A 27,998-nucleotide genomic window follows, 5' to 3' on the forward strand; every position below is an offset into this window, starting at 1 on the left:
TCCCCTTCCTGTTCCAGGCTGCAGCGCGTCCCTCCCTCAATTCACAGGATCAAGTCCTGCCCCCAGCACCTCAGAAGGTGACTGTATTCGGAGAGAAGGCCTTTGAAGAGGTGACTAAGGTAAAAGAGGCCATATGGGCGGGCCCTGTCCAATCTGACCAGTGTCCTTATAACAAGATTAGGACACGGACACACACAGACGGACGGGACGGAAGACACAGCGAGGAGACAGCCGCCTACAAGACGAGGGAGAGAGGCCTTAGAAAAACTAGCCCTGCCGACGCTTAACTCTGGACTTCCAACCTCCAGGAACTGTGGGAAACTCAATTCCTGTCGTTTAAACCTGTGGTACTTTGCTACGGCGGCCCGAGCCGACTAACAGCTTCTCTACTCCTCTCAGAGCGCAGAGCCCGGGGTCACTGATGGCCAAACCTGGCTCCGGGCAGAGTGGTCTTCTCCTCACTCCCCACATGGGCCTCTGGGACTCCCCTCCCCCACCACTCGGCCACAAGCCAGTCATCCCAGCATGGCTCCGGGTCCCCGAAGCTCAGAGCAAGCTGTGCTGTAACAATGCTGCCGCCCAGCAGCACCTCCCCCGGCACCTTCTCCGGGCATGCTCGTCTGGCCTTGCACCATGTCCTGTTTGGTTGCTCATCTCTCGCACCCTATTAAATGTGCACGTGTTTGGGTTCTCACTCAGCAACCAGTGTACGTTCCTTGGGGTCAGGACCAGGCCTTGCCCTGGGCCTAGCAATGCTCAGAGGCGGCAGGCGTCAGTAAGAACCACTGCTCTGACAAGTGTGTGCGTGTGAGAAGAATTGAGAGATGGAGTAAAAGTGAGCTGTGAGCACTGGAAACAAAAGGAGAAGGGGAAGCACGGAGCCCTCGCAAGCCACCAGCACAGGCAGACAGGAGGCGGCCTGCAACTCCCCAGCCAGCCACCGTGTGGCGCTGTTGGCCTGGCACGGCCCTGATGACTGGCCACAGGACGGGAAGGCATGGCCTTGAGAGCCTGGCCTGCCACCCTGCAGGCCCGGTGTCCATGACTCACTCGGTGCCCGACTGTCCAAAGTCACCTTCCCTCTGCTGTTTAGCTGTCAGCGGCAGGAGCCACGTGCTCCTGAATTCTAGACGGGGAAAGACACTCTGCGCATTCTGAGTGAACCTAGTTTCAGCCTGATGGCAGCTCTGAAAACAACCCGAATGGCTTTCCAGCTCATGATGATGGCAGCCGCCCAGTAATTCAGAACGGTCAAGTCGCAGGCACGTGGGGGTGGGAAAGCGGCCGCAGGTTGGAGCCAGAAAGAGGAGGCCAGGAGGGGCCAGATGAGAGGCCCATGGATGAGAGGCAATGGAAGTGGGCATTGGTCTTTGATGTGGAGCCGGACCCGGGCCCACAGAGGGCATTCCCATCCTCATGACTGCCCTGCTCTCAGCGCCCACAGTATAATGTCCCGTCCACCCGACCTGGCCGGGAAGCGCTCCAGTGTCCAGTCATAGCAAACCGCGTGCCCTTCCCCAAGGTGGCGCTCCATCCCCGCCTCCTTGTTCTCCTGGGGCATCCTCCCCTGGGACACCCTCACCACCCAGGCCTCTACCACCTCCCCCTGCCCCTCCTTCAAATAACTTAGAACGTCTGCTCTCCGCTGCTGATTCCCTCCCGCTACACTTCGGAATTGTCCCCTGCTCTGTCCCCAGCATGTCCCCTCACACCAACTTCCAGTTCCTCCTCATTCCCTTTGCAGTAGGTGACTCATCTCTCCCTGTAGGCCCCCTGAAGCATGGCGGCGGCTGGATTTGCCGGGGGATCTGCGTCGGGCTTCAAAAGGGTGGAAACAACTGGACGACGGTGACATCCTTGGGTGTATCTTCAGACCCATTCACAGCCCCAGATGAGATGAAACTCAAATAATCTGCTTTGTTTTGTTTAAGACATGAGATGTTCCAGCCCTTGGAGCTGGTATGCCCTGGGGATGTGGGGACTGGGAGCCTGACTCATGGAAACCACTGGAAACCTGCCACGGCTTTGGGTCAGCCCCAGGAGAGGTGGAGCCTCACCCTCGCGGCCCCCCGCAGGCTCTGGGTGTATGCAGTCATGGGCTAAGTGCCTGGGTTCCAATCCGAGGTCCACTGTCTCCCTCCGGGCTGGCTGTCTCTGTGCCTCCATTTCCACATCTGCAAGATGGGCACAACTACTACCTGGATCGTTGGAAGGACTAGGTCAGTCCCTGTGCGTGAGCGTGCTGGGACCGTGTGCGACATGCAGTGGAAAGTGCTAGGTGAGGCTTTGTGCTATTCGCTGGAGATGGGTCTGCTCCCACCTGCTCACCAAGGTCCAGCCAACAACCTGGACCCACGACGGGGTGGAGCGCTCCTCAGGAGCTACGCCTGTCTCACGAATGTCAAGCAAGGACACAGGTGCCCCTCCAGGCTCCCGCTCTGGGACAAGGAGGGGGAGGAGGCTTTGCCCACACTGCTCAGGCACGGGGAGCTCAGACGGAGCTGGGGGTAATCAAGGCCCACAGCCAACCACCCACGGGAATCAGGTTCCCAGAAAGGCAGCCGGGGGCAGGCCTTCCCCAGGCACGACCGGGCTCTGCTCATCCGTCTGGTTCACCCAGGGCGTCTGAGGGAAAGAAGGGCCTGGCACCTCGGAAGCTCACGTGAGGACGGTGGCTGTGAGCAAAGGCCAGGGCTCCCTCCCCCCGGGTCCCCAGAGACAGAGCCCAGCAGTGACCCAGGGCCCCAGGGCAGGGGCCAGGCCTGGAGGGTGCTCCTCCCAGGACCCCCTGCGGGGAGGGGAGAAGGGGCACCTCCTGAGCATGGACGGGCCTCTCGCTGTCTCCTCACCGCCCGCATGGAGCAGAGCGGCGAGGGGGGAGGAGGGGCTCGGCAGCAGCGATGTGTGGAGGGCCGGCCTGCTGCTGCTCCACCTGCTCCACACCCCTCTGTGGCCCCCGGTGTCCTCGGGATCAAGTCCAGGCTCCTTAACCAGCCCTCCAGGTCCTCCAAGATGGAGGCCCTGCCTACACCCGCCCCCGGCCCCCCACCATCAGGCTCTGGACAAAACAGGTTTCACTCAGTTTTCCAAGCAAGCTCCTGCCTCGGGGAGCTGGCTCAGCGCCCCGGCACGTGCCTCCCGCCATGGCACCTGGTCGGCCCTGACATAAAGCTTCGCTTGGTGTCTGCCCTCCAATCAGACCGGGAGACGGTCGTGTCTCCCTCTGCCTGGGCAGGTCCTAGAGCTGGCAACACAGCAGGCCTGCCCCAGTGATGCTTGTGGAGAGGAGGCCTGAGCACGGTTCCTCCCCACTAAGATGCAGGCCTGACTGCTGGCCCCTCGGGCGTGGGGCCTCCCAGGGTGCGGACTCTCAGGCAAGGCCACTAGACGCTCTCCTTCTCAGGACACATGCCCTGGAGCCTGGCCAGCCCAGAAACCCAGCCACTGCGCAGGTGCCCTGCTGAGCCACCACCTGGATCCGAAGGGATGCTCACTAGCTGAGCCCAGCCACGCCCCGGATCTGTGAGCAACACACACACACACGTTACTGTCTGAAGCCACTGTTCTGGCTCACACCTAACAGAGGGCCAGAGGTCGACAGGAAGGCCATGCTTGGCTCCGTGTCAGCAACAGCCACACGAGGACTCCCAACACCTACAGGCCTCCACTCCTGTGAACGATTCTTCCGGCAATGTCCTGGTGTGGATCGCTGCTGTCACCTCCACTGGGCGCTGGAAGAAACTGAGGCTGCGGGGGGTTACATTCTGTCTTCAAAGACAAAAGTTGGTCTGTAGCAGTGCAGGCTTCCTGCGCAGGCAGGCTGGTCCACGGCCAGGCCTTCAACACGGGGCCAGAGCCTCGCTTCTCCATGCCTGCATGAGTCCCAGTGGAAGGGTCCGCGAAGGTTTGCCAGGAGGCAGGTGTTGAGCTGGCCGTGCTTCCCAACACCGAGTGGCTGGACACTCCAGGCTGCCTGGGTTTGTGTAACCTTGAGGAAGTTACTTCCCCTCTCGCTGCCTCAGTTTCCTGCTCTGTAAAATGGGGGGGAGAGCAGTCCTGCCCGTGCAGCTGCCTTAAGGATCAAGCGAGTTAACACACGAGGCACGGGAGAGAGGTCCTCAGTGTAGACTCCACCACCCCCCGTCATCATCACTGCTGTCATTATTCGCAGGTCCACCATTTTTTTTCCTGCTTTTTTCTCCCCAAATCCCCCCAGTACATAATTGTATATTCCAGTTGTGCGTCCTTCTAGTTGTGGCATGTGGGATGCCACCTCAGCATGGCCTGATGGGCAGTGCCATGTCCGTGCCCAGGATCTGAACCAGCGAAACCCTGGGCCACTGAAGTGCAGCGTGCAAACTTAACCACTCGGCCACAGAGCCGGCCCCCAGGTCCACCATTTTAAAAGTCCAAAATCAGCTCCAAGCCCAGGGCTGCTCTGCATGGCCCGACGACGCCCCTGGGGAGACAGGAGAGTGGACATGGAGGAGCAACGTGCTTGGTTTTTCCTGCCCAGAGATAACGCTCTTGACATTAGCATTAAAGAGAGAGATAAAGCTTTCTCGTCCAGCTGTCCACTGCGACAGAACTCAGACTCCTAAAGCAGATCAGCACCAAACGCCCCAGCAACCCCCCAGGGGCCAGTGCCTCCTCTCGGCAGAGCATGTGGCTCCCAGGCAGCATCCCCCTGTTCAGAACACAAGGTTGGATCTGAGCAGTCGGTCCCGCAGGGCCAGAGAAACGACGATGACAGCGACAGTGTGAGACGACACAGTGGGACGAACGTTCGCAGGCCCGACAGCGCTCTTGGCCATGGTCGGAGCCCTGAGGCGGGAGAGTGAAAACTCCACGGCAGTCTCCTCCAAGGATGGGAGGGAAGGGCGGGCGGTGGGGGCTCTGGCCGGGTCCCTGACTCTATGGTGTGGCAGCAGGGCCGGCTAAGACACCTACCCTGCACCCCAACACCAGCAGGGCTCTCCCAAAGGGGACCGTGCTCTGTTGCTGGTGGCCACCTGTGCTCCTCCCTGCCCGGCCTTTGCCCTCTGCACTTGCCCCCAGGAAAGCCTTCCCTTCGCTTCTCCGCTGCTGAACAGAAGCCTCGTCACAAAGGCCAGCACCTGGCCTGGGCTGGGGGATCACTAACATCAGCTGACTACAAGCCCCTCCACCCCAGCCTTTCTGGGCAGCCGTGGAGGCATCGCTCGCCCCTCCAGCCCCACAGCACCGCCCCACCCCTGCGGCTCTGGCCTGCACACCCCGGGACGGCTTGTACCATGGTGCCTCCCCACCTCACCCTCTGCCCGCCTAAACACGATGCTCGTCCCCAACGCCAGTCAGTAGCCCCCTTCCAATCTCCCTGGGCTCTGTCCCCTCTACTCCTGCCACTGCCACCACCCTCACTAGGCCCTCGGCATCTGTCCCCAATGTGGCAGCTCCTCCCTGCCTCCACCCACAGGCTAGGTCCACACTGGCACCGGAGGCCCACTGGGACTGGGCATGGGGTCCCTCCCGCAGCACAGACAGCCCCCGTTTCTCCAGCTCGTGCCACTGTTTCAGACCCGCCTCAAACATCACCTCCGCAATAGCTCGTTACCACGGAGGGCCAGGGCCAGGGCCACCCCCTCCTCTGGCTCTGAGCTCCTCACCCCACCTGCATGAGTCAGTCCCCTCCTCCGGAATTTCTGCCTCAGAGGCTCCCCTAGTGCGTCTGCCTCTTACGCATCTAATTCCTGCACACATCCTTCCTTCGTCTGCACATGTACTGGGCACCCGCTATGTCCCAGGCCCTGCCCTCGGAGGCCCTCGGTTGGGTGGGAAGAGATTGGTAAGCAGACACGACAGCACAGTGGGACTGGTGGTGTGACCAAGGGTGGCAAGGGGTCTATGGGAGCAGAGAGGCAGGGCACTGAGGCCCACACACGGAAGGGCCTATGGAGCAAGGAGGACTTCCTGAAAGAGGCTGCCTGAGCCAAATCCCAAAGTTAGAGCTCGTCAAGGGAACTGAGGGTGTTCCAGGTCGAGGGAAACTGAGGACAAAGGCTAAGGGTCAGGAGGGGGCTGCCCGTGAGGTTTGGCACGGCCACAGTGTGGAACGTGAGGGCTGATATGGCAAGAGATGTCGCCAGGTGAGGGGATGGGCAGGGGCCACATGCCCTTAGATGCCCAGTACAGGCCACAGGGCATGGAGAGACTTAAAAGCAATTAAATTCAACTTAACTCACAAGCGTTTAAGGAAAAACGCTTCTGTTGCTCTGCATGATGGGCAGAATCCAAAAACGGCCCCCAAGATGCTGTCCCGTGTGCACACTGCACATAGTCCAGGGACTGAAACGATGGATGTTACTTGGTGACTGGGTCACGTTACACTGTGGACCACAAAACAGAGGGAGCTTATCTGGATGACCCGCTGACTCACAGGAGCTCTTGCAAGCAGAGTGTGTTTTCTGAGAGGAAGTCAGAGATCAGAGGCACCAAGAGAGCTGGACGCACCACTGCTGGCTTGAAGATGGCGGGGCCCCGTGGGAAGGAAAGTGGGGGGCTGCGGGAGCTCAGAGCAGTCCCCGGCTGACAGCCAGCGGGGGGAGACCGGGACCTCGGTCCTACGGTCACAAGGAACAGAACTCTGCCAAGAGGCACGAGCCTTGGAGTGGGATCTTCCTCGGGGCCTCCAGGCGAGAACTCAGCCCGGTGATGCCTTGATGCCAGCCTGTGACACCCTGAGAAAAGAAACCAGCCCTGCCAGGTGGCCATCTGACCCACGGAACTGTGAGACAATAAACGGGGCTGCTGTAAGCCACTCCGTTCAGAGTGACCTGTTACACAGCAATAGGGAACTAAGAGACTGGGGTACGACGAGTTTTCAGATGGAAAGTTCACTGAGCTATCTGAGACGCTGGGTGGGGGGACATTTCACCAGTGGCTGCAGCCCCTACCCTGCTCCCCAGAGGCTTCTGAGGGGCCCTAAGCCCTTGCTGCAACTGCTCCCTCCCTGTCAGCAGCCTGATCTTCAGCTCACTGGCTACAGGTGGGCTGTCAGGGAGACAACTCTGGAAAATGGGAATCAGCCTGAAACTAGGGGAGGGGATTGCTTCCCGGCAGGGACAGAGGGAAACAAATGCCACAGGTCTGACACGGCCATGGTCAACTGGATGAGCAGTTTTCCTCCATCTGACTTAGCTAAGGACCCGTTTCATCTCCAGGGCACGGAGCCCTGTTTGCACCCGGCGTCTTGGAAGCCCAGGAGCGGAGGAGCCAGACACGGGCCCAGGCGGAGACACGGACATTCCGGAGCCCCGTTCCAGCTTATGGAAACGGGCAGGAACTCTGTGGCAGCTGTTCCCACTGATTTACGGCCCCTTCCAGACCCAGGCAGATGCTCGCTGGCCCCTCTCAGCTCCAACTCCCAAAACGCAGCCGCCTTTTTTGTTTTCAAGACTTTTAAAAAATAATATCTGAAGTGCTCTCCCTGGCAGTACACACTCTAAAAGCAGAGCAGAAGATGTCAGCTTGGCCCCAGTGCAAAGATGAAGCTTCCATCGACAAAACATTCCATATTTTTAAACAATGAGCAATTTCCTTAATCCAAAAAGGGCTCTAACCAATCAATAAGAAAAAGACCAATAACCCAATAGAAAAATGGGCAAAGGAGATGAAAGGATGCACACACAGAAGAGAGCAAAACGCCGATAAACACGTGAGGAGATGCTCAATCTTGCCAATAATGGAAGAAACGCAAATTAAGGCAGTTACCATTTCCCTGGCAGATGGGCACAATTAGGAGTAAAATTTGTTCAAATTTTTGGAGATCAATCCAGCAACGTGAGGAATGTTTATAATAATCTTTGACCAAGAAATTCCACTTCTAGCGACTAATGCTACAGAAATATGCAGGCTTGTGTTTACTGCAGCTCAATTTGTTAAAAAAAAAAATCCAAACCCAACTAGAATGACCTTATAAGCCCAATATAATTGACGAAATCATGATTCTTTCACCCTCAAGCTGAATTATACTGCCATCAAAAAGGGCAGAGACGGCCTAATCTCCCCCATCTTTATGGGCCATGAACGGAAGTCAAGATATCCACTAAGGAGGGAAAAATGAGAACACACATAATATGATCCTGTTTCTATTTTTTTTTAAAGTACATATGTATTTGTACATGTTTGAGAAAGGTCTAGAAGGTTGCATTCCACAGTTAAGAGCAGCTGCCTCTGGGAAGTGAGGTCGAGGATAAACAGGTTTGAGTCACTGGCAATCAGGACCCTGCTTTGATAAAGAGGAATCAGGATGAGATCTGTGCAGATCAGGGGGCATCCAGTTCAGAATTCCCGAAGTGTGCTGGGTGGAGCAGGCCTCCCACTAGAAGCCCTACAAGACGGGGTAGGGGGACTCATAACCAATTAGGTGGAAAAAGTTAAATATTGCTCTATCTCATTGATTCTAAGACACGTGTTCTTTTTCATTTTCCACCTGTGAAGTTGACATGTGTCTCATCATCAATGGTCTGTCACAATTTAATTAGCACTTTTTTCTTCATTAGTAGAATATAAACTATCAGTGCATCCTACCATGCGTGGTAAAAGTCAGTATACCTCCCTCTGGGAGACTGGGGATTCACATTAGCACATTAAAGGCTCTGAGAAGTCCTGCAGCAAAGAAATTTGTCTAATGCTGATTTCTCCAACATATCTGACACAGCCCCTTTTTCCTTCTTCTCAATTCTTATCTTCACCTTTTCCTTTGTTGACAGATGAGATACACTGGGACTCCATGAGGTGCCCCCATGGATGTCAGAGAAGGTACGAGAAGTCCCTGGACGAATGGGGGCAGGCTTGCTTTGTAAAATTCCATATAATGGCCATTGGCAAATACCATAACAGCAACTGTTGTCATCAAGACATCAATGGATGCTAAAATAGCAGGCAGAAGTATGATGAGAAACAGGATAGCTGCAAAGTGTCTCCTTGTAAGACCACCGCCAACTACACGGCAGATCTGTAGTCTCCATTTACAGTGGAGAGCCCTGGCCGACACCACTCTAACAAATAATCAGTTAACCAGACAGAAGACACGCTGGCGGCATGCCCTCCTGATAGACAGCATGTGAGTCTAGCCCAGATCTAGTGCTAAACAGAAGTTCAGGAACTCAGCAGCGCAGGGTCACAACATACGGGGTGTGGTCTGAACCACAATGCAGGGTGACCCAGGAGAACCACCATCCACTGAGTGTTTATGCCTTAAATGCACAAGCACGTTCAATCTTGGAATAACCCTCTGAGGAAGGTGCCACTCTCATTGCCCCATTTTAGATAGGAAAACTGAGGCTCAGTGCAGTCAAATAACTTGCCCAAATGCACACAGCTTGGCCTAAGGACACGATCTGAACCTGGGCAGTCTGACTCAGATTCATCACGGCACCGCCTCTGAGAAGACTGCTGCAGGGGTGTGCATCCCACGGAAAGGGCACCGGGCTGAGAATCGAAAGGCACCGGGTCAGTCCTGCAACCTCTCTGGGCCCCTTTCCTCATCTTCAAAGATATGGAGAAGAGCAGTTTTGGGGACGTCAAGAGCTCAAGATGTCTTTCAGCTGGAAAGACACGAGGCGGGCTTTAAATTCACACTAAAGTGTAAATGACTGGTGCCTGATACTTGTTGGTCAGATTGATGAGAAAGTATGTTTTGAGTCCGTCTGCCCTACTACGTCCCAGGGAAGAGATGTTGAGATTTCTCACTGAGAGCTGGGGGACTGAGTGTGATGGGGCAAGAAGGTTCCTAGGAGTCCCAAGTCTGGAAGAGTCAATCATTACCACAAGGGGAAAGGACCTCGGGAAAACGGAGCGAGGGGTCCCAAAGACAGACAGCATCTGGCTCCCCAACTGGCCCAGGGTCAGCCCTGCACACTCACATGCAGGGCTGCAGGGACAGGCCTGGAGGAGCCATCAGAGCCTGGTGGGGTCACACTGCAGTGCCTCCTGGAGGGGTAGGTCTGTGGGTTCTCCCCCTGCTGAAGCTAGGCCAGGGCAGGAGATGCCAACAAAAGGGCTCCCAGGCCTGAGGAGAGCGAGCAGGCCTACTGGGGTCAGGGACAGGTGGTGAGCAGGTGTGAACCTGTGGATGTTCTCCCTGCAGAGTTCTGGGCTCTGCGGCCTCAACTGGGAGCCTGGCTGGCTGGGCTGACACATTCAGGATTCCTGGGTCCCTGGGGGTGATGGGGCCTCATCGTGGAACAGGACCTCTGAGGGCTGTGCAGAGTCCCTGCAGGGCAGGGTGCCTGGATGGCAGCTCAGATGTGCCCTGGCCCCAGGCCTGCACAGCAGGTGTGGCCTCTGACCTGGAGCCAAGGACAGGAGCAGACCCCACCCAGGGGTCAGCAGAGGGCAGGGAGATGGGTGGGGTTCAGAGAACTAGCTGCAAATAGCATTTGGCATAAAGGAAGGAGGGTCAGCTTGGAGTCAGCAGAGCTCAACTTGACCGAGCAGCTCTGGAGCTTAAGCAAGTTGCCTCCCTCCCTAAGCCTCCACTTTCTCATCCGATAAGGGGAAGGTCGCAGTGGGCGGTCCCCTCCCCCCGGCAGGTGACACAGAGAGGTTCACCAGGGCTCAGAGACTAACTTGGGGCCCCAGGGCAGGGCCAGGGTTCAAGGCCAGCTGCGTCATAAGGAGACACCCACCTCGGCCTGGCCCACAGCCAATGCCCACCCCACCCTCCTGCTCTGCAGACCCTCCGTGGGGTCTCTGCCTGGGTGGCGGGAAGCAGCTGATGTGAAAACGAGGACAGTGTTTCTCCCACACACCCCAAAGTCCAGTAGGGGAACCAGAAGCCAAGCACCCACCCAAAGAGCCCCACCCCCTGTCAGGCCATGGGGCCTGTGCCACTTCCGCGGTCACCTGCTCCAGGAGCTTGTCCAGGCCCAGCCTGGTGCCCTGTCTTCCCTCACACCAGCCCCCTTGATGGGGCACGCTGCCCCCTCAGCCCTGTGGGTTGAGCAGGCTGACTTGTGGGGAGGTCCCGGGCAGGTAGACACCAAAGGGGCCAACTCCTCAGAAACCCACTTACCAGGTGTGAGGCATCTGCCTGGGAGGCTGATCCCAAACTCCAGCCTCCCACACAAAATCAGGGCTGGAGGCTGGCCCTGATTCCAGAAGCAGCAGTCGTGGGGGGCAGACACCCTGTCCTCTGTGTCCTCCACGACTCCAGGCCCTGCTACCAGCCTCTGCCACATGCCTCCCACCCAAAACCGGGGTGCCTGGCAGGATCAAGGAGAGGGAGCTGACAGCATCTGAGCACCTAACTTGTGTCCAGACCTTCTGCACATCTCCTCCCCCAGAGATGACAGCAACGCCCCACTAGAGAGGAGCACGCGACTCACAGAGGGCTGGTGACTGCCCAGGCCACACGAGGGGCGCTGGGATTGGAGCTCCAGTCTGTCCGCGCCAAAGCCCTGTTCTTTCCAGTACAATGTGTTGCCACCCTCAACAAGAACAGACAGGATTTTTGTTTCCTCAATAATTGTAAGGGGGCGGACACTCAGCGACCATCTGTAGCAGAGCTGCTGGTCTCTCAAGTGGACACCAGGGACCTGCTCTGGTCAGTGCCATCGCTGGACACCAGAGGGCGCTCAGAGCGGTGCCAGCAGGCAGTGCCGACACCACCAGGGCACTCCAGGGATCACTGTATCCGACGGTACCCATCGTGGCCTCGGTCCCGGAGGTCAGTCTCAGGGATGGTGGGATGGAGGAGGCAGCTCACACAAGGGCTAGAAGCCGGATTCAGGAACCACTGGCTAAGAGCACAGGCACACAGTGTGGGTTCAAATCCTAGCTCTGTGCCCTGGTGGCGTTGTGGCCTTAACCAACTGAAACTCAAGGCACGAGGACCCTAGTACCTTTCTCACGAGGACGGAATTAGCTAATACGTGCAAAGTGCTTCCTACAGTGCCTGGCACGCACTCAGTGCTTAGTGCCCACCTGAGCACTGCCAAGGCGGGATCAGAGAGGAAAAGCAACCTGCACAGGCTGCATGGCACAGGGGGCACAGGCCGGCCTGAGGCCCCCTCCCTGCCCTCTCCTCTCCCACCCACTGCCCTCTGCAGCTCGCCAAGGGCAACAGCGGGCCCCATCTGTCCACACCCCTAACCCCCAGGCAGAAGCTCTGCGGAAATCTGAGGAATGTTATTTTCTCTGCACTGCATGTCTAGATTACTCCATTTCAATCCGGCTTCCAAACGGCCTCCAAGCTGAGTGCTGATTAAATTCCCATAAAACCACAGGCAGAAACACTCAATATGTGGTGCGCACTCCCCTCCCCAGGGGAGCCTGGCATCCGATGGCCATCTGTCACCTCCAGAGCACGTGTGTGGGAGGCTCCAGGAGAGCCATCCCTCACCTGCAGCCGTCAGCAGCTCAGAAGGGCCTCTCAGGCCCTCTGCCCTGTGGCCTCAGACCTTTCACCAGCCACTGCTCCCGGGGCCAAGGAGGCAAGCCCATCATCCGATCACAGCCCAGCTTTCTTGCACATGGGTTCGGCTGGTTCAGGAGTAGCCTAGAGCCCTGTCCAGAATCGCCTGGCCGGGAGTGGCAGAGCCAGGCCCTGGTCTTGGGGCTTCCATCTCAAGATCCTGGCCGTGTGTGGCAAAGCGGGTGCCAGTGGGAGAAAGGCCCGCAAGCGTGTGTCTGGCAATCTCGGCTTGTCCACACGGCCACCCGCCCCCGCCCCGCCCCCACGCCTGCGCCAGGCAGTGTTTAATTTCTGGGAGGCTCCTGCACTTGGCTTGAACTGGGTCCAGCTTCAGTGCCATCTGTGCCTCTGAGTGCAGCCATGCCCAGAAGCAGTCATCTCCTAGGGAAACCCACAGCCCAGGTGCTCCGGGTGGGTCACTCTCCCAGCCTACTGACCTCCCACTGTATTGAGCTGCTGGGTGGAGTGGATTTGCTGCTGAGGTCATAGGCTGAGGCCACACCTCCTGACCAGCCAGAGGGGGAATGGTCATTCATCCACAGATTCCCCAGGCAGGAACTCACTTCTCAGAAGGTGGAGTGGCAGACTGCTAGCTGTCCCCCAGATTCATTCTCCCCCTTCTTCTGTGGTGGCAAAGCTCCCAAATTCTAGCTGAGCACACGGCTGCCCATAATAAAGACCACAATCCCTGACTCCCTTGCAGCTAAGTACCTAACTCAGTTCTGGCTCCACGTGAACAGAGCATCATGCAGAGCTTCCAGAACCTTCCCTTAGAAGACAACCAGGGCTGTTTCCCTTTGCTTCCTCTTTCTTAGTCCCCCTTTCTACTCTAATGTCTACATCTTGGATGTGACTGGCTGGAGTTTTAGCCACCACCGTAGGCCAGGAGGGCCACACCACAGAATAAGCTGGAAACTGCCTGGGTCCCTGCCATCGCACAAGAGCACCAGATGGCTTCCCCTGGGCTTGTACATGAGGGAGAAACAAAGTCCTATCTCATTTAAGCCACCGTCATTTCAGGTCTCTGTTGTTGTAACGATGTCAGTGCTAACTGAATCAGCGGGTCTGAGGCAGGGCGAGGAGCCTGACTCCCTCCAGGCTCTGAACTGAAGAAGATGAGCTCCGGGAAGGTGGCACCAGCCACGCCGCGGCTGCCCCGGGACTCAGAGTGGGGAGGCTGGGAGCTCCGGGCAGTGGCCTCACTGTCTCCCACTGCTGATGCTCTGCATGGAGACAGAAGACCCGCCTGAGTGTGGGCCCCTCCACGACTCCATCCAACTGCTTTACCTGTTATTCCTGGGAGACCCTCCCATGTGCCACGGCCCACCCGCCCAGCCCCACTGCAGAGCAGGGAATGTTGGCGGCCTCCCTGCAGCAGCCACCCAGGCTCTCTGAGGCAGGGAGAGCAGCCTGGGCGTGGGGGATGGCAACATCCCGAGGAAGTCGTCCCTTCTTCCGACACAAAAGTGGTGTCACTGGGACTGCTATAATTGTCTGAGGAACTTAAAGGGTAATTATGGCTGTTTACAGTACATCTAACGGGGCTGTATGCCTCCAGGAATAGCAGGAGTGGAGCGGAAGAGCACCAGGGAAGTGCTCCACAGCTGCACGGAGGAAGAGCCCTGGCCTCTGCAGGGAAGACGGAGTGGGGAGCCAGCAGAGACCAGCCAGCAGTGCTTGAGCACGCACAGCCCCCGGGTGGGCAGGAAAAGGCTCCAGGAAGCGGCAGCCTCTGGCCGCCCTCCTAGAAGAATGCCAGCCTGGCTCGGCGAGCACGATAAGGAAAATGCAGGGTGCAGCCGTCTCGGCCCACCCACGCAACAATCCCTGCTGGCCTGGGACCAAGCCCGCCTTCAGGGTTTGGTCAGCAAGTTCTTGCCCGGCCTAGAGGGGACATCCCCCCTGGCAGGCAGCTCCTGAGCCTTGACACCTGGGTTTAAGGTTTCTTGGCCCCAGCAGAGTGTCTGTCTGACTCTCTCCCCACTGGGGCCGGTCACCAGTCCCTCACGCCTGAGGCTGGGTGTGGGTCACCCTCACAAAGGATACAGATAATGCCCCCCAGAACCTGTCTGCAGGCCACATCTGCCCTGGTCTAAACGGAGTCTCATCTCCTTACTCGCCAGCACACACGCCTTCAATAGCTGCCCACGAACAAAGTCCCCAACTGCACGAGGCGTTGGTCCCCCAGTCTGACCTGATGGTCTACAAGTCCCTCACAAGCACCCCACGCTTCAGCTCTCTCCCTGCTTTGCTCACACCGCTGCCCTGTCTGGGGGCCCCAGCTGTCACTCCCTTCGTGCTCGCCCACCAGGCACGGCCCGGCTTCCTGTGCACCCTGAAGTCCTGATCACACCCTGCATGCTCACACTCTGGCCCGGGCTCACCCTTGACCCCAGCCCTGATTCCCTGTCCATGAAAATCAAGACAGACTCCAAGATCCAATCCAGGTGCCTCAGCCCCTTCTATGTAACAGGAGCAACGGCAGCAGCTACTGCTCCTAGTGACCCCACGGGCCAGGACCCACGCTAACTGCTCGTCAGACGTCATCCCAGGACCCCCTGGATAAACCACTTATTATCCACATCTTACAGAAAACAGGCAGGACCAGTCAAGCAACGGCCAAGGCCACACAGCCAGCAAGAGTCCAGATTCGGACACAACCTCAGTCTTTCTCCCCCCAAACCCTGTGCTCTTTGCCCAGAAAAAGCCCTCTCAGCAGTGCCCTCCCTAATCCCATCAGCATGCGTCACTCGCCTACTGGACTGGTCCAGGACGTGAGATGTGGCTGCTGACCTGCGCCTCCTCCCACTCACAGGTCCTTCTTATCTTTTAACACGATCTCCTGTGCCTTCACAGAGAGTCAGTGTCCAACACACCCCCTGCTGGGAAGAGGCGGATTTCCCTTCCAGATACACCATTTAGCCAAAACTTCAATACAGATCTTCCTTCTTGTCTGGAGGTTCTGCTGGACCCAGGAAAGGAAGACAAAAGGAAGCTGACATCGTCACTGACCACTCCAGACCCAAGGAAGAAATGATGCTGGTGTGTCTCCTTGAGGCATCCGAGGACATCATGTCCATGCTCAACACCACTTAGTGAACACCAGGCCCCCAGAGAAAGAAGCCACAAGACTGCTTCCAGGATGACCAGGTCCAGCACCCAGCTCTTCTGTAGGGCACGTTCCTTAGAGAACCAAGCATTCGCCAACTCTCCCAGCCAGGGCCCGTGGCTGCATCCAGGGTCTGTTACTAGATCCAGGGCCCTCTGGCCGTGGACGTGAAAGTCAAGCCCGGGGCTTAGGAGCTGGGCAGCCTGAGTCGGGGAGATCTGGCTGGACGCTGGCCCTGCCACTTACAGGCTGTGTGATGCTGGTATATCTGCTAACCTCTCAGAGCCTCCAGTACTCAACCCAACGCCAGGCACCTGGAGTGTACCCAGTAAATGCTGCTCTCATTATTCTCATGCTCCCCTTGCAGACAGGCTGCCTTTGGTCCTGTGAGCCAAACTACCCACTGACCCCACCATCACGTGAAAGGACACCTCAGGCCCAGTCTCCATCCAGGTCAGGGTTCGAGGCGGCCCCTTTAGGCCACACTCATGGTCTGGATGGCAGGAGCAGGGGCTGCCTCCCCTGCCCCTAAGGTGAATCCTCATGCAGCCCCAGGGCCCACGCAAAGCACTTCTCCCTAAAATTAAACCAGAGCTCTCGGCAGGGAACACTTGAACCAGGCGAAGAGAAGCAGGAGGCGACTGTTAACGTGAATCCTTCCAGAAGCCCTTCTCACATGCACGCACGCACACACCCCGTCGAAAGGCCATCCGCCCCCTCCGGGCTGCCCTGCCCAGGAGGTGGGAGGATGAGTGCCAGGGACAGGAGCCTGCAGCTGGCAGGAGAAGCCTCACAGCTCAGAGGGAGGCACCGCCCTCGAGGACAGAGCGTCCCGCGAGGCCCAGCCGCTACATTATGTATCTCCTTTGATTAAAGCCCCTTTCATTCTGTTTGTCTCCCTCGCCCAGTTATACAACTCCACGGGCCACCTGCCACCGAGCTATTCCACGCACATTCCTGCTCTCTCCCCAGTGCGTTATCGGGATACTTCATCGCCACTCCGGGGACTCAACACAACACAACACAACTGTCTTGAAGTGTCTGGAGCCACTCTCTCCCCCAAAGAGCACGTTGGGGCTTTTATTTCCTAACTCTGCTGGTCACAGAGGGAGGAAAGGCCCTCTTCACAACATCTGCCCCCACGGAGTTCAACCGCTTCCTGTCCCAAAGTGCTTAGGAAGACCAGACCCCACCCCGGCCCCATGCGATGACCACCTTGCAACTGACTGTAGAGGTGGGCTGCCTGCCGCAGGTGCCGAGCCGCACGTGTCCGTACCTTTCATGTAGGCCTCGATCTTTCGGATGAGCTCGTAGGACTTGGAGCGGTCCAGCAGGGTCCTGATGGCGGGAAGGGGGTCCAGGACGATGGTCTCGGGGTGGGCGTCGATGTATTCCTGGAAGGAAAACACAAGCCCTCCGATCAGAGAGGGGAGGCTGATGCTGAAAGGAGGGTGACAAGCAAGATTCCATCCATCGGGCCCTCCCTGCATCCGTCCCTCCCTCTCCCTCCCCCACCAGCCCTCACTTCTGTTTGGGGCATCACATGGTCTTGGGAAGCTGCCTCCACTCACTCAGCGCCACTGGGATCACAGGACTTTGGGGAGACCAATCAGCGCATGCCACCTCCCAGGGCTGCTGGCTCAGAGAGGACATGTGGCCCAAGCTGGTCCAATCAGAGGCAGGCTCAGAACTCTTGCTGGGAATGCTGGGACAAGAACACTCTCCCACTCACTGAGGAGAGGCGGAAGCATGGAGACTGGGCGGCTGGGAGTACTCACCCTGGGACCTGAAAGAGAGGCCTGATGGAGCCAGAACTCAAAAATGGAGCCCAAAGTGAGAAAACAGCTGAAAAAAGGAGAGCAACTGAGTTCTGGTCAGCTCGTCCGACCCCTGGATAAAGCCTCACCTGAAACCAGATCTGCTCCACGTGTGGACTACACTCAGTGAGAGAGGCCTAGCACCCTGCACTGATAAGGACTCTGAGGCGGGGCCAGGGGGGAGTGGAACGCCGGGGTTCATTAGGAGGTCTGTGGGAAGGCGTTGAGTGAGAAGCACTCCACGGAACAGCCACTCACCCTCACGTGCTCGCTCAACAAGCATTCCTTCAGCACCTACTAACTTCACGGTAGACTGTGGAAACGCAAGAGGAACTGTGACAAAATCAGTCTTTAAGGAAACTCCAATCTTCTCGGGGAAATAACACTAACGCACATGGGGAACAAAAAATTTTATAACAGAATTCAACAAAAAACAAAGCAAAATGTTTCTAGGAAAAGAACACAAGAATCTGGCCCCGCCACTTGTCACCTCTGTGACTACAGGAGCCCCAAGCCACATCACTGGGCCACAGCAGCTTGCTGGGCAGACACAGTAAAGGAAACCATCCCTCCGGCTCTTATGATTCCAAGACCCAAAACGTGGAATGGTGGTATAACAAGAGAGGGGCTCAGAGAGAAGGCTGGGGGTAAGAGCAGCCATTCACCAGCTGTTGTCATTGTGGGTTGAATTGTGTCACCTCAATAGATCTGTTCAAGTCCTAACCCCCCATACTTGTGGATGTGACCCTATTTGGAAATAGCGTCTTTTACACCCATAATCAAGTCAAGATGGGGTCATGCTGGATTAGGGTGAGCCCGAACGCATCGACTGGTGCCTTTAAGATGGAGAAAATCTGAAGACAGAAACATACAAGGAGAAGGCCACGTGAAGATGGAGACAGCAACTGAAACCATGGGGCTACAAGGAAAGGATCAGCAAGCGCTGCCAGCCACCACCAGAAGCCGGGAGACAGGCACGGAGCAGACTCTCTCTCAGGCCCTCCAGGAGAAGCCAACCCTGCAGACACCTTGGTTTTAGACTTCAGCCTCCTTATCCATCACACAATAAATTTCTGTTGTTTTAAGCCACTCAGTTCATGGTACTTTGTCACGGCAGCCCCAGGGAATGAATACACCAGCTTAATTCACCCCACTCCCCGCCCTGTCTACAAGATAGTGTGTGAGGTCAGCAAAGGCCAGGAAAAAAGCCACAATGCTTCTTTTCTAGTAAACCTTATCAACAAAAAAGAAAGCTCCATTTGGAATTACTCTTCTTTTTAGGGAAACTATTTTGGTTCCTAGTAATCATTTTTAAGAGCTCTCAACAGGAAAGCCAGAGATTCATATTTACTTTTCCCCTGAAATCTGCTCCCCCTTGTGTGTCGTGCCAGAGTATCTGTTTATGGGCTCCTCTGTGTCTTTCTCCCTGAATCTTTAAAACATCTTCTCCAGCCCTAAGAGGTAGCTAGGACATTCTTCCCATCCTCACATGCACGAACTCCACGGAGCCTACACGCTCCCCCTGCACATGCATTCTGTAGACCTGAGCGTGAACAAGCCACCCCTCTTCCTCCTCCTCCTGAGAGAGGCCACTGTCAGCAGGTTAGCACAGTGACTGGCCCACTGCTCCACTCTTACAGAACAAGCCAGGCAGCTGATGCGGCAGAGCCCACATTTGCCACCCACAGGGTACGTGGGGACGGGCTGAGGGGTGTCCTTCAGAAAGGTTTATCCAGAGCTGCCCTCAGGCCAAGGGGCCGTGCCCGGCTCTTCTCTCCTGCAGCCTCGGCCTCACCAAAGAGCCCGCACCTCTGCTGTGCAGGCCCACCATTGGCCACACTCCTTTATCAGAACTCGTTCCTGGAACTACGCCTACGCTGCCCCAAGAGCCTGTCATTCATGAGACACCAAGATGCACATATAGGGATGAAATCATACAAATGTCCCCAGGTTAAAAGGTCATCACTCAACAAACTTCACACCACCGACAGTGCCCAGGGCATCGTGCAGGGTGCAGCAGACGCGTGGATGAACCAAAGTCTTCTAGGCTTCATTCCACCGGAGCTATGATCCTGGCCCATGAACTCATGTTCTGGGTTATGACCTAAAAGCACAGAACTATCCTCACCACCTGCCCCCACAACACGCTGGGAAGCAGCTTGTGTAGAGGACCCATTAAGGGACCAGTGGTCAAGAAACCTAGGCTCCCACTGTTATCACCTCCCAGGGTCACCCTGGGCAAGCCCCTTGCCTTCTCAGGGTCTCAGTTGCCTCACCCATGACTTGACAGTCTACATGGGAGAAAACCAAGGACCGGTATTTACAGAGGCAGATTTCAAGGCCACACATGGGGACTGCTCTAGAACAGGACAAACACCCACTTGCTAGAGGCATTACAGGGGACACACATACTGACTGCCTTCCTTCAAAAAGGAGGCAGTCTCAGAGAGGCGCACTTAGACGGGCTGCCCCAATTCTCCCTCAACAACTGAGTCACATAAAACACGGACACGATCCTCCCACCCCCTCAAAAACCCCCTCCAAGTCCCGAGAAAACTATCTGCGTAGCTGCTGGTTCTGTTCCACTTTTATGCATTACGGCAGCGACCTTTGAAAAGAGAACTCAGAATCATTAAGACATGAACTTAAGCCAAACTCATGAGGGAAGGAGCTAAGAAGCTCGAAGAAACCAAAGGGGAAAAGATCTGACAAGCAGGCACCAACAAGCTTTTGACCCGGGATGAAAGCACCAGTATTAACAGAAGAATTATTCCTAAACACTATCTCTTTTGGGACAAGGACAGAGAGAGCAAAGAGTTTTTCCAATCACCCCACCATCCACAAGTGGATTTTCTTTCAAGCTTTCCAGCTTATCTATTGTATTGCAGGCCTCATGCATTTTCACAAGTCTCTTAGAATCACCAAACTGCTGGAAGGGCGAGTGCCCTATCCCATTTTATCACCGCTCAGAGGAAGAAAGGCCCAAACCATCTCCATGGCAAATAGTAAACACGTTCCTTAGAGGGCCTGCCGAGGAACACCTGGATAGGGCCCTGGAAGTTAGCAGGAGAGCCCGGCTCCCCACAGACTGAAAGAGGGACAGGCAGAAATATCTAGCCCTGGGTCAGCAGGGCCAGGAGGGGGCCTGGAGAACACCAACTGTTTGTCAGAATGGACAGAGGGACAAGGACCAGCCAGACGCTCCCAGCACCCCAGGCCCATGGGATGATGATGCCAAGAGGGGCACTGGGCCCTCTGCTGGACTCGGGGGACTCAAGGTTTCTCCATGGGGAATCTGAGCCCATTGAGAAGAGCGAGATGAACACCAGAGATACCACCTCCTGTGCAGTTCCATCCATGGACAGGAAGTGAGACACAGGGACTTGCTCTCATCTAACAGACAACGCACGCAGAAGTCCTGGGTTCAAATCCTGCCTCTGCCACTTACTCTATGTCTATGAACAAGAAACTGCACTTAATCTCTGAGCGTCTGTTTCTTTGTGTGTGAAACGTGCATTTTGAATAAAACCTATCTCGGGGAGCTGCGGTGGTTGGCAACAAGGAGGTCAGGGATAGGAAAGTAGTTGGCAGATATAAAAACCAAGAGGGTTCTCATGATTCTGCAACATGGGGATTCTCGTGGCCAAACCTGACCCAAGGTCTCCGAGCTCATGCTGCCCTGCCCTGGCCAGAAACGGGTTCAGACATCAACAGTACCTTTCATGAAGGAGCCAGAGGCGGCTACCCGATGAGAAGGAGAGATTAATTACAGTAAAGATAATAATAAATAAAAATAATCATGATTGATAATTTTTAAATAATAGCAGCTACCATTTACCCAGGACTGGCTATATATGCACACCACTGGATAAAATGGTTTTCAAGCAGCATTTCTTCCAATATAAAAATCTGATGAAGTTAGAGCTAAAACTATAACACTTTTAGGAGAAAACACTGTCAATCTTTGTAGGCTTGAATTAGACAATGGTTTCTTAGATGTGATACCAAAAGCACAAGCAAGAAGAGAAAAACTTGGGCCAGCCCGGTGGTGCAGTGGTTAAGTTCACACGTTCCGATTCTCGGTGGCGCCGGGTTCACCGGTTCGGATCCCGGGTGCGGACATGGCACCGCTTGGCACGCCATGCTGTGGTAGGCGTCCCACATATAAAGTGGAGGAAGATGGGCATGGATGTTAGCTCAGGGCTAATCTTCCTCAAAAAAAAAGAGAGAGGAAAAACTAGATAAATGGAACATCATGCCCAGGAGGAGCTTTTGTGAGTCAAGGATACCGCCCGCCCTGGACCTGGTGCTCTGGACCGAGGGCCCGTACACGGGGTCACCTCCTCACACTCGTGACCCGCTGCTGAAACACCACCCACTGGGCTATGCATGCCTGAGAGCCCCGTGGGCATGGCCTAACTGAGGCAGGATTGGTAAATTCCGCCCCCGGGGACCGCTCTGGAATCTCCTCTCGGGGGTGGGCAGCTGGGCTGGAGGAAGGGGCAGCACAGAGCGCTGGAAGCCACTTCTCCTGTCCGGGCCGAGGCTGCCTCCTCTGTCAAGTGAAGGCCAACGCTGAGAAGGGGTGACACGTGTAGGAGCAGAGATGGAGGCCACCAGACCTGGAGAGGAACCCTGCCTTGCCCACTTGTGCCTCTGGGCCTCCACAAACCTCAATCTTCATCTGGAAAATGGAGATTGTAATAGTTCCTGCCTCGTGGGATTTTTTTAAAAACAGGTTTATTGAGGTGTAATGCACATACCATGCAATTTACCCACTTACAGTCTACAATTCGATGGCTTTTAGTATGTTGACAGAGTTATCAAACCATCAGCACAATTTTAGGACATTTTCATCACCTCAAAAAGAAATCCCACACCTTTGAGTTACCAGCCCTAAGTTCCCCATTCCCCCCAGACCCTGGAAACCACTTTCTGTCTCTGCAGATTTGCCTATTCTGGAGATTCCATAGAAGTGGAGTCATATGTGGTCTTTTGTGACTGGCTTCTTTCACTCAGCACATTTTCAAGGCTCGTCCATGTTGTAGCGTGTGTTGCTGCTTCACTCCTTTTTATGGCTGAATAATATCCCACGGTACGGATATACCATGTTTTGTTTATCTGTTCATTGGCTGACAGACATTTGGATTGTTTCCATTTTACGTCTACTATGAGTAACGCTGCTACAAACATTCGTGTACAAGTTTTTGTGTGGACTAAGTTTTCATTTCTCTTAGTAAGAATGAAAAACACCACAGAACTTCTCAGCTCTTCAGGCACGGATATTTCAGACTGTAATCATGATACTCCATCGTGGTATACAAAATATAGTACTTTCTGGTTTTCAAAAGCTGCCATCACACAAAATATTCGATTTGATTATCAGGGCAATGCCTGTGGGTCGACTGCGTGAACATCCCTATTTTCATTTCCATTTTATAGATGAAGAAACTGAGTCTCTGAGAGGCCCAGTGGCCAGCTCAAGGTCACATGACCAGCTGGGGCTTTGGCAGGATTCAAACCAGCCATTGCAATGGCAAACCCAAGGCCTCCAGGGCATACCTATGACCCACCCAAACACAAGTTATGTGGCTCTAGTGTTTTCAATTCCCAGAAAGTCTAAGGACCCACTTCAAATCTAAGTGCTGAAGAAGCTGTACACAATTCGGTCAGGCAGGTCTAGAACAGGAAAGAGAAGACTGAAGCCTGGGGTCAGTGGTGGGAGGACGAGAACGAAGAGGCTGGGCGCTGCCCAGACCTCCCATGGGACGAGCAGAGGCCCCTGCTGGGTGTCTGGACGGCCGGCTATCTGAACAACAACTGCCTGGGTAGTCGTACCTCAGCAGACACCTCCGGAGCACCACAGCAAGGGCGAGCCTCACACCGCTGTTCTCAGGGAGCTCTCCATCTCTAGCGGGCCGAGATGGGAACAGCCTGGTGAAGGCCAGACAGGAGCCATGCACAGAGCTGGGCAGGCTAAGCACCAGGCCCCCTGCCAAGCCTTCTGCAGGTTAACCTAAAAGCTGGAGGGAGAGGCCGAGCAGCCTTTTAGGAGAATTTTGTAGGATGGGAGGTAAGTTTCAGAAAAGTCCTGCTAGCAGGAGCAGTGTGGGAGGACCAGGCTGGGAGCCATTCGTGGAACACTGATCTGAGAGCACCCAGTTTGTTAGAGAAAGTCCATCTCCTGGTTTGGTAACCAGCCTCCTTTCCTCCAGCACCCCTGTCCCCCACCCCCGGGAGGAGGATGTCACGTGGGAGGACAGAGGCTCTGAGAGTGGAAAGAGAGGGGCAGGGTGGCAGGGAAGGGAAGGAGCAGGGAGCCCATGAGCAGCCCTGGGAGTGACACCGCCCTCCTGGTGGATCTGGCACTAGGCACCTGTGTCTCTGGTTTGTGAAAATTCATCAAGCTGTTCACGTGCGACAGGTACACTTTTCCATGTGTATATTATACTTCAACTAAAAAAACAAAAAAGGAAGCAAGCAAGCACTGGACTGCACAGCACAGCCCTGGATTCCTGTCCCTGCTCTGCAGCCTGGCCTGCCTGCGTCACCCTCTCTGGGATGCCAGTCTCCTATGTGGAGCAGATCAAGGCTGGAAACCGGGCTGCAACTCTGCCTCGCCTCCCCCACAGCCACGGCAGCCGTCACCACTGAGCGTAGCAGCGGTCACTTGGGGGCGACAACAACCTGTTGTGCTAGCCCCAGTGGGACTTCAGAATCCTGAGTCTCTGTTGGTTCTAGAAGTAGGTAAGTGTCAGCACTCAAGACGAACCCCACACGCCATGCACTGAAGAAACTCCCCCGGCAGATTCCCAGGACCCCACGAGTCAGGGTCTGTGAGCTCCAGTTAGCACTCGGCCACCAGACGAACCCCGGGGAGGAACTCCAATTACTTTCTCGTGGCTGTTAAAAACTACTCACGGGGCTTTTATGGGAAAGGAGGTGGCCTCGGGCTTACTCAGCATAATCCTGCTCCTTCTGGCTCTCCCTGAGAGCACAGCGCAAGCCCAGACCTTCCAGCTGATGCCCACAAAGGCTGGCCTTTTAACCAGCTCCTTCCACAAAGTGGCGGGTGAAAGCCAGGAAGCTTCTGGTTCCTAAAGTCTTAATGCCATGATGGGGGTCCTGGCAAGATTCTAGGATGAGTTACTATTATTAATAATTACAATAATAATGGGGATGACAGCAGCTAACCTTTCCTGAAGGCTCGCCAAGTGCAAGACAATGTTCTACACACTTTGCAGGAGTGGACACATTTAATTCCTCACAACAACCCTATGCCTTAGGTCCTATTAGCGGCCCCATTTGACAGACAGGGAAACTGAGCCAGAGCACCTCAGAACCTTGCCCAGGCTCTCCCGGCTAGGAAGTAGCCAAGACGGCTTCTGAGCCCAGGCCATTTGGCTCCAGAGCCCTCTAGTCAGCCAAGCAAGGCATGGGAAGGCCCGGCTTAAGGAAAAGCACCTCAATTCTAGCTACAGCCAGGATGACTCAGGTGCATTCTTTTAAAGTTTATGTTAAAGCAGAAAAGTAAGCCTTTCTCATGTCCTGCCAACCCAAGCCCAGGCCTTTAGCCTGGTGGTTCCGCCCGTGAGACCAGGCACACTGCATTTGGTGCCAGCAGAAGGTAAAGTCAGGAAAAATGGCCCAGAGTTTGCAAATTTCTTTCCCAGAGGCAGAGTCACAGATGGTCAGACCTTGCGAGACCTAAGGGTCCCTTATTCCAGCCCGTCTTTTCAGAAAGGAAGTGGAAATTAGCCCAAGGTCACACAGTGAAGTGGCAGAGGTGACACTGCGGCCCCCTCTGCTCCTTTTACCACCCCAGGGGCCACCCTGGCTCCCTCTTCTTCTAATGGCCCCCGAGGGGCCAGCACATCGGGCCAGAGTCTTTGCATTTGTTCCCATCTTGGATCAAGATAAACTACCATGACTAGAAGAGAGATGCCTCTTAGGAAAGTAAAAAATATGACACGACCAGATGCCAGTGTCCACAGTGGCCTGGGAGGAGGTTCTGCATGGCACCAAGGGAAGGACATGTGTAAGGTCCTCAGGGCTGGCACGTGCTGGACACACAGGCAGGCCACAGTGAACACCTACCGAGTGAAGGATGGGTCCGCATGGAAGGAGAGCGAACAACACAGCAGTGTCGCGGGCCATCGCACCTTCAAAGGCACAGCACACGTCTGCAGACATGCAACCTGTCCCTGGGGGGTCAGCTCCACGTGAGGATGGGGTCATGAGCCAGGCTGAGCAGAGCTTTCTGGGGAGGACAACTGAGGAATCCTCTGGGCAGACCACAGCAGCTGTGAAATCAACCACCATTCACAGACCAACCAAGGCCAGGGCCAAACGTCCCCCAGGCAAAGCCTTCCTGGCACCACCCAGAATACCTGCCTATTCATTACAGCTTACAGAAAACCACACCACAGGTAGTCCTGAGGAATCCACGCTAAGCCAGGGAGCCGTGATGTAACACAATGGGCCCGGCAGCCAACCACAGTCCTGGCTAAACCCTAGCACCCACAGCTGTTCAAGAACCACAGGCCAGGGGTCTGAAGAGGCAGCCAGGTCTGGCATGGAGCTGGGGCTGGAAATTCATGCAGCTCAACTTTGGGAGCGGGCTACTAGAGGCCAAGAGAAGATTGCAGCAGTGGCCAGCAGACACCAGGGGCAGGCAGGACCACCAAGTTCAGCCACACGGGGTGCCATTTGCAGAGTCTATCACCGAGCTTGTGGAGTGTGCAATCTGTGTAACAGTCCCTGACAGTCAGCCAAGGCTTCTGCCTTCCAATTACTGGCAGACCACCTCTTTCAGCCCAGTGCACCTAGCCAGTCCCAATTCCAGCACAAAGACCCCGAGACACTGTGAAAATTAAGGCAAAGGCAGAGTCAAGAAATCTGGCTTCAAGTTCTAGAACTGCCATTAACTTTACGAGTGCTTCTGAAAGTCACTTAAATTCTCTGTATCTCAGATTTCCCCTCTATAAAATGAGAGGGTCAGAAAACGCATTTATAACATCCTTTCTGACTTGTAAGTCCCAGGATTCTTTGATTCTGTGCTGTGAAGAATGAACAAACAAAGCTCTTAGACAACCCCAGAATGGAGGAGCCAGACCATTTCCCCAGGTGGAGACATCCACATGCGGGAGGCTGGGGCTTGCTGCCCTGGAGCACACCCACCCGATGCGTAATGACCACAAAGGACCCGATCTCGGCAGGGCAAGGAGGCACGTGCCCGGAACTGTAGAGAGAAGAGGGCGAGCAGGCCAGCCATACGAGTGACAGACACACAACGGCTCCGTGTCATGGACAGACGCCCGTTCACTCACTCAGGCAAGACCATCCAGCCCCCAAGGCTGTGTTTCTGTGCAGTGCTAAGGCGATTCTCCCTTTCTTACAGACTCAGCCCTGGCGTGAGGAGGGCATCTCCTCTAACCTTTCTAAAATCCTCAGGGGAGGTGGGCCTCCGTGCCGGCAGACTCCTTGGTCTTAATCAATCCTCGTCACTATTCTGGAGAGATCGCTAGTGTCTGAGCACTAAGCCTGAGGCCCCCCAGAGGGCACGAGACCAGGGACAGCGGGATCCCTAGGAAGTGTGTGTGTATGTGTGTGTGTGTGTGTGTGTGTGTATGGGGGGGCACCTCTTCAGCTGCAGAGCAGCACATTCTGCCCACCCTAACTGGGGGCTCCTCAGTGGGAGAGGTGTGGGGGGACTGGTGATCACAGAGTAGAGGAGTGTGGCCATGAGGGAATGCACAGGGGTGCAGGTAGGGAGGGGGGAGAAGGGGAGGAGAGAGGGTTTCCAGAGGACAGTGATACTGAACCACAAAGGGTCACAGGCATCCCAAGCAGAGGGACAGCAAAAGCAAAGGCACAGGTGAGGTGCCCGGCGTGGCTGGGTGGATGTAGGTGTCAAAGGGGAGGTCATGTTAAAGCAGACGGCGGGACAGACAGCTGGAGACACACCAGCCAAGGAATTTGGACGTGATCCTAAAGCAACAGGGTCCTGAGCCAGGGAGCGATGGGGCCAGCTCTGAGTTTTGCAGTGAGCAGTCAAGTGCTGTGCAAGGCCCAGCAGCCGAGCTGGGGAGGGACGAGGCCTGTGCAGCGTGTCAGATGCAGTGCTGGCCTTAGGGACATGTGCGCTGGCCTTCGCTGTTTGGGAAGGACTGAGACATTGCCCGACCTTTGGCACAATATGGTCTCTATGACTTGGCAGCACTGGTGAAAGGAAAATCATGACGCCACGTGCCCCCAGGCCTACTGCTCTTCAGACCCATTGTTTAAACCCATGCGCTCAGGCACTTACGGCACAGGGACGAGCACGCAAGCACTGGGCAGGAGCAAGGCGGCCCAGGTTCAAAGTGCAGCAAGGCCATGAGCCTGGCACAGATGCTGCCCTTCCCAGGGCCCTGAACGTGTGCGGCAGAAACAACAGATGAGGACGGGACCATTAGGATGCTGGCATTCTCCGATACTCTGCGACTCCATGCCAACTTAAACTGAATGGAAACACCTCCCAAAGGGGGGGATGCGGGCCAGCGCTTGGCTGGTGGGAGTGCAACTAATCTAACTTCTATGGAGAAAAATCAGGTAACAGCCAAAATTACGAATG

General features: G+C 55.6%; 1 protein-coding gene across 2 annotated transcripts in view; it reads right to left on the reverse strand.

The window, feature by feature from the left end:
- Positions 1 to 27,998, reverse strand: part of ITPK1 (inositol-tetrakisphosphate 1-kinase) — a 172,532-nt gene that overhangs the window by 32,138 nt on the left and 112,396 nt on the right. For both annotated transcript variants that reach the window (XM_070594655.1, XM_070594656.1), the window contains one exon: positions 16,843 to 16,960. In XM_070594655.1, the coding sequence (XP_070450756.1) occupies positions 16,843 to 16,960 (118 nt within the window). The remainder of the gene's footprint in view (positions 1 to 16,842; positions 16,961 to 27,998) is intronic.

Source organism: Equus przewalskii, chromosome 25 (genome assembly GCF_037783145.1).
Source record: "Equus przewalskii isolate Varuska chromosome 25, EquPr2, whole genome shotgun sequence".
NCBI classification, from domain to species: Eukaryota; Metazoa; Chordata; class Mammalia; order Perissodactyla; family Equidae; genus Equus; species Equus przewalskii.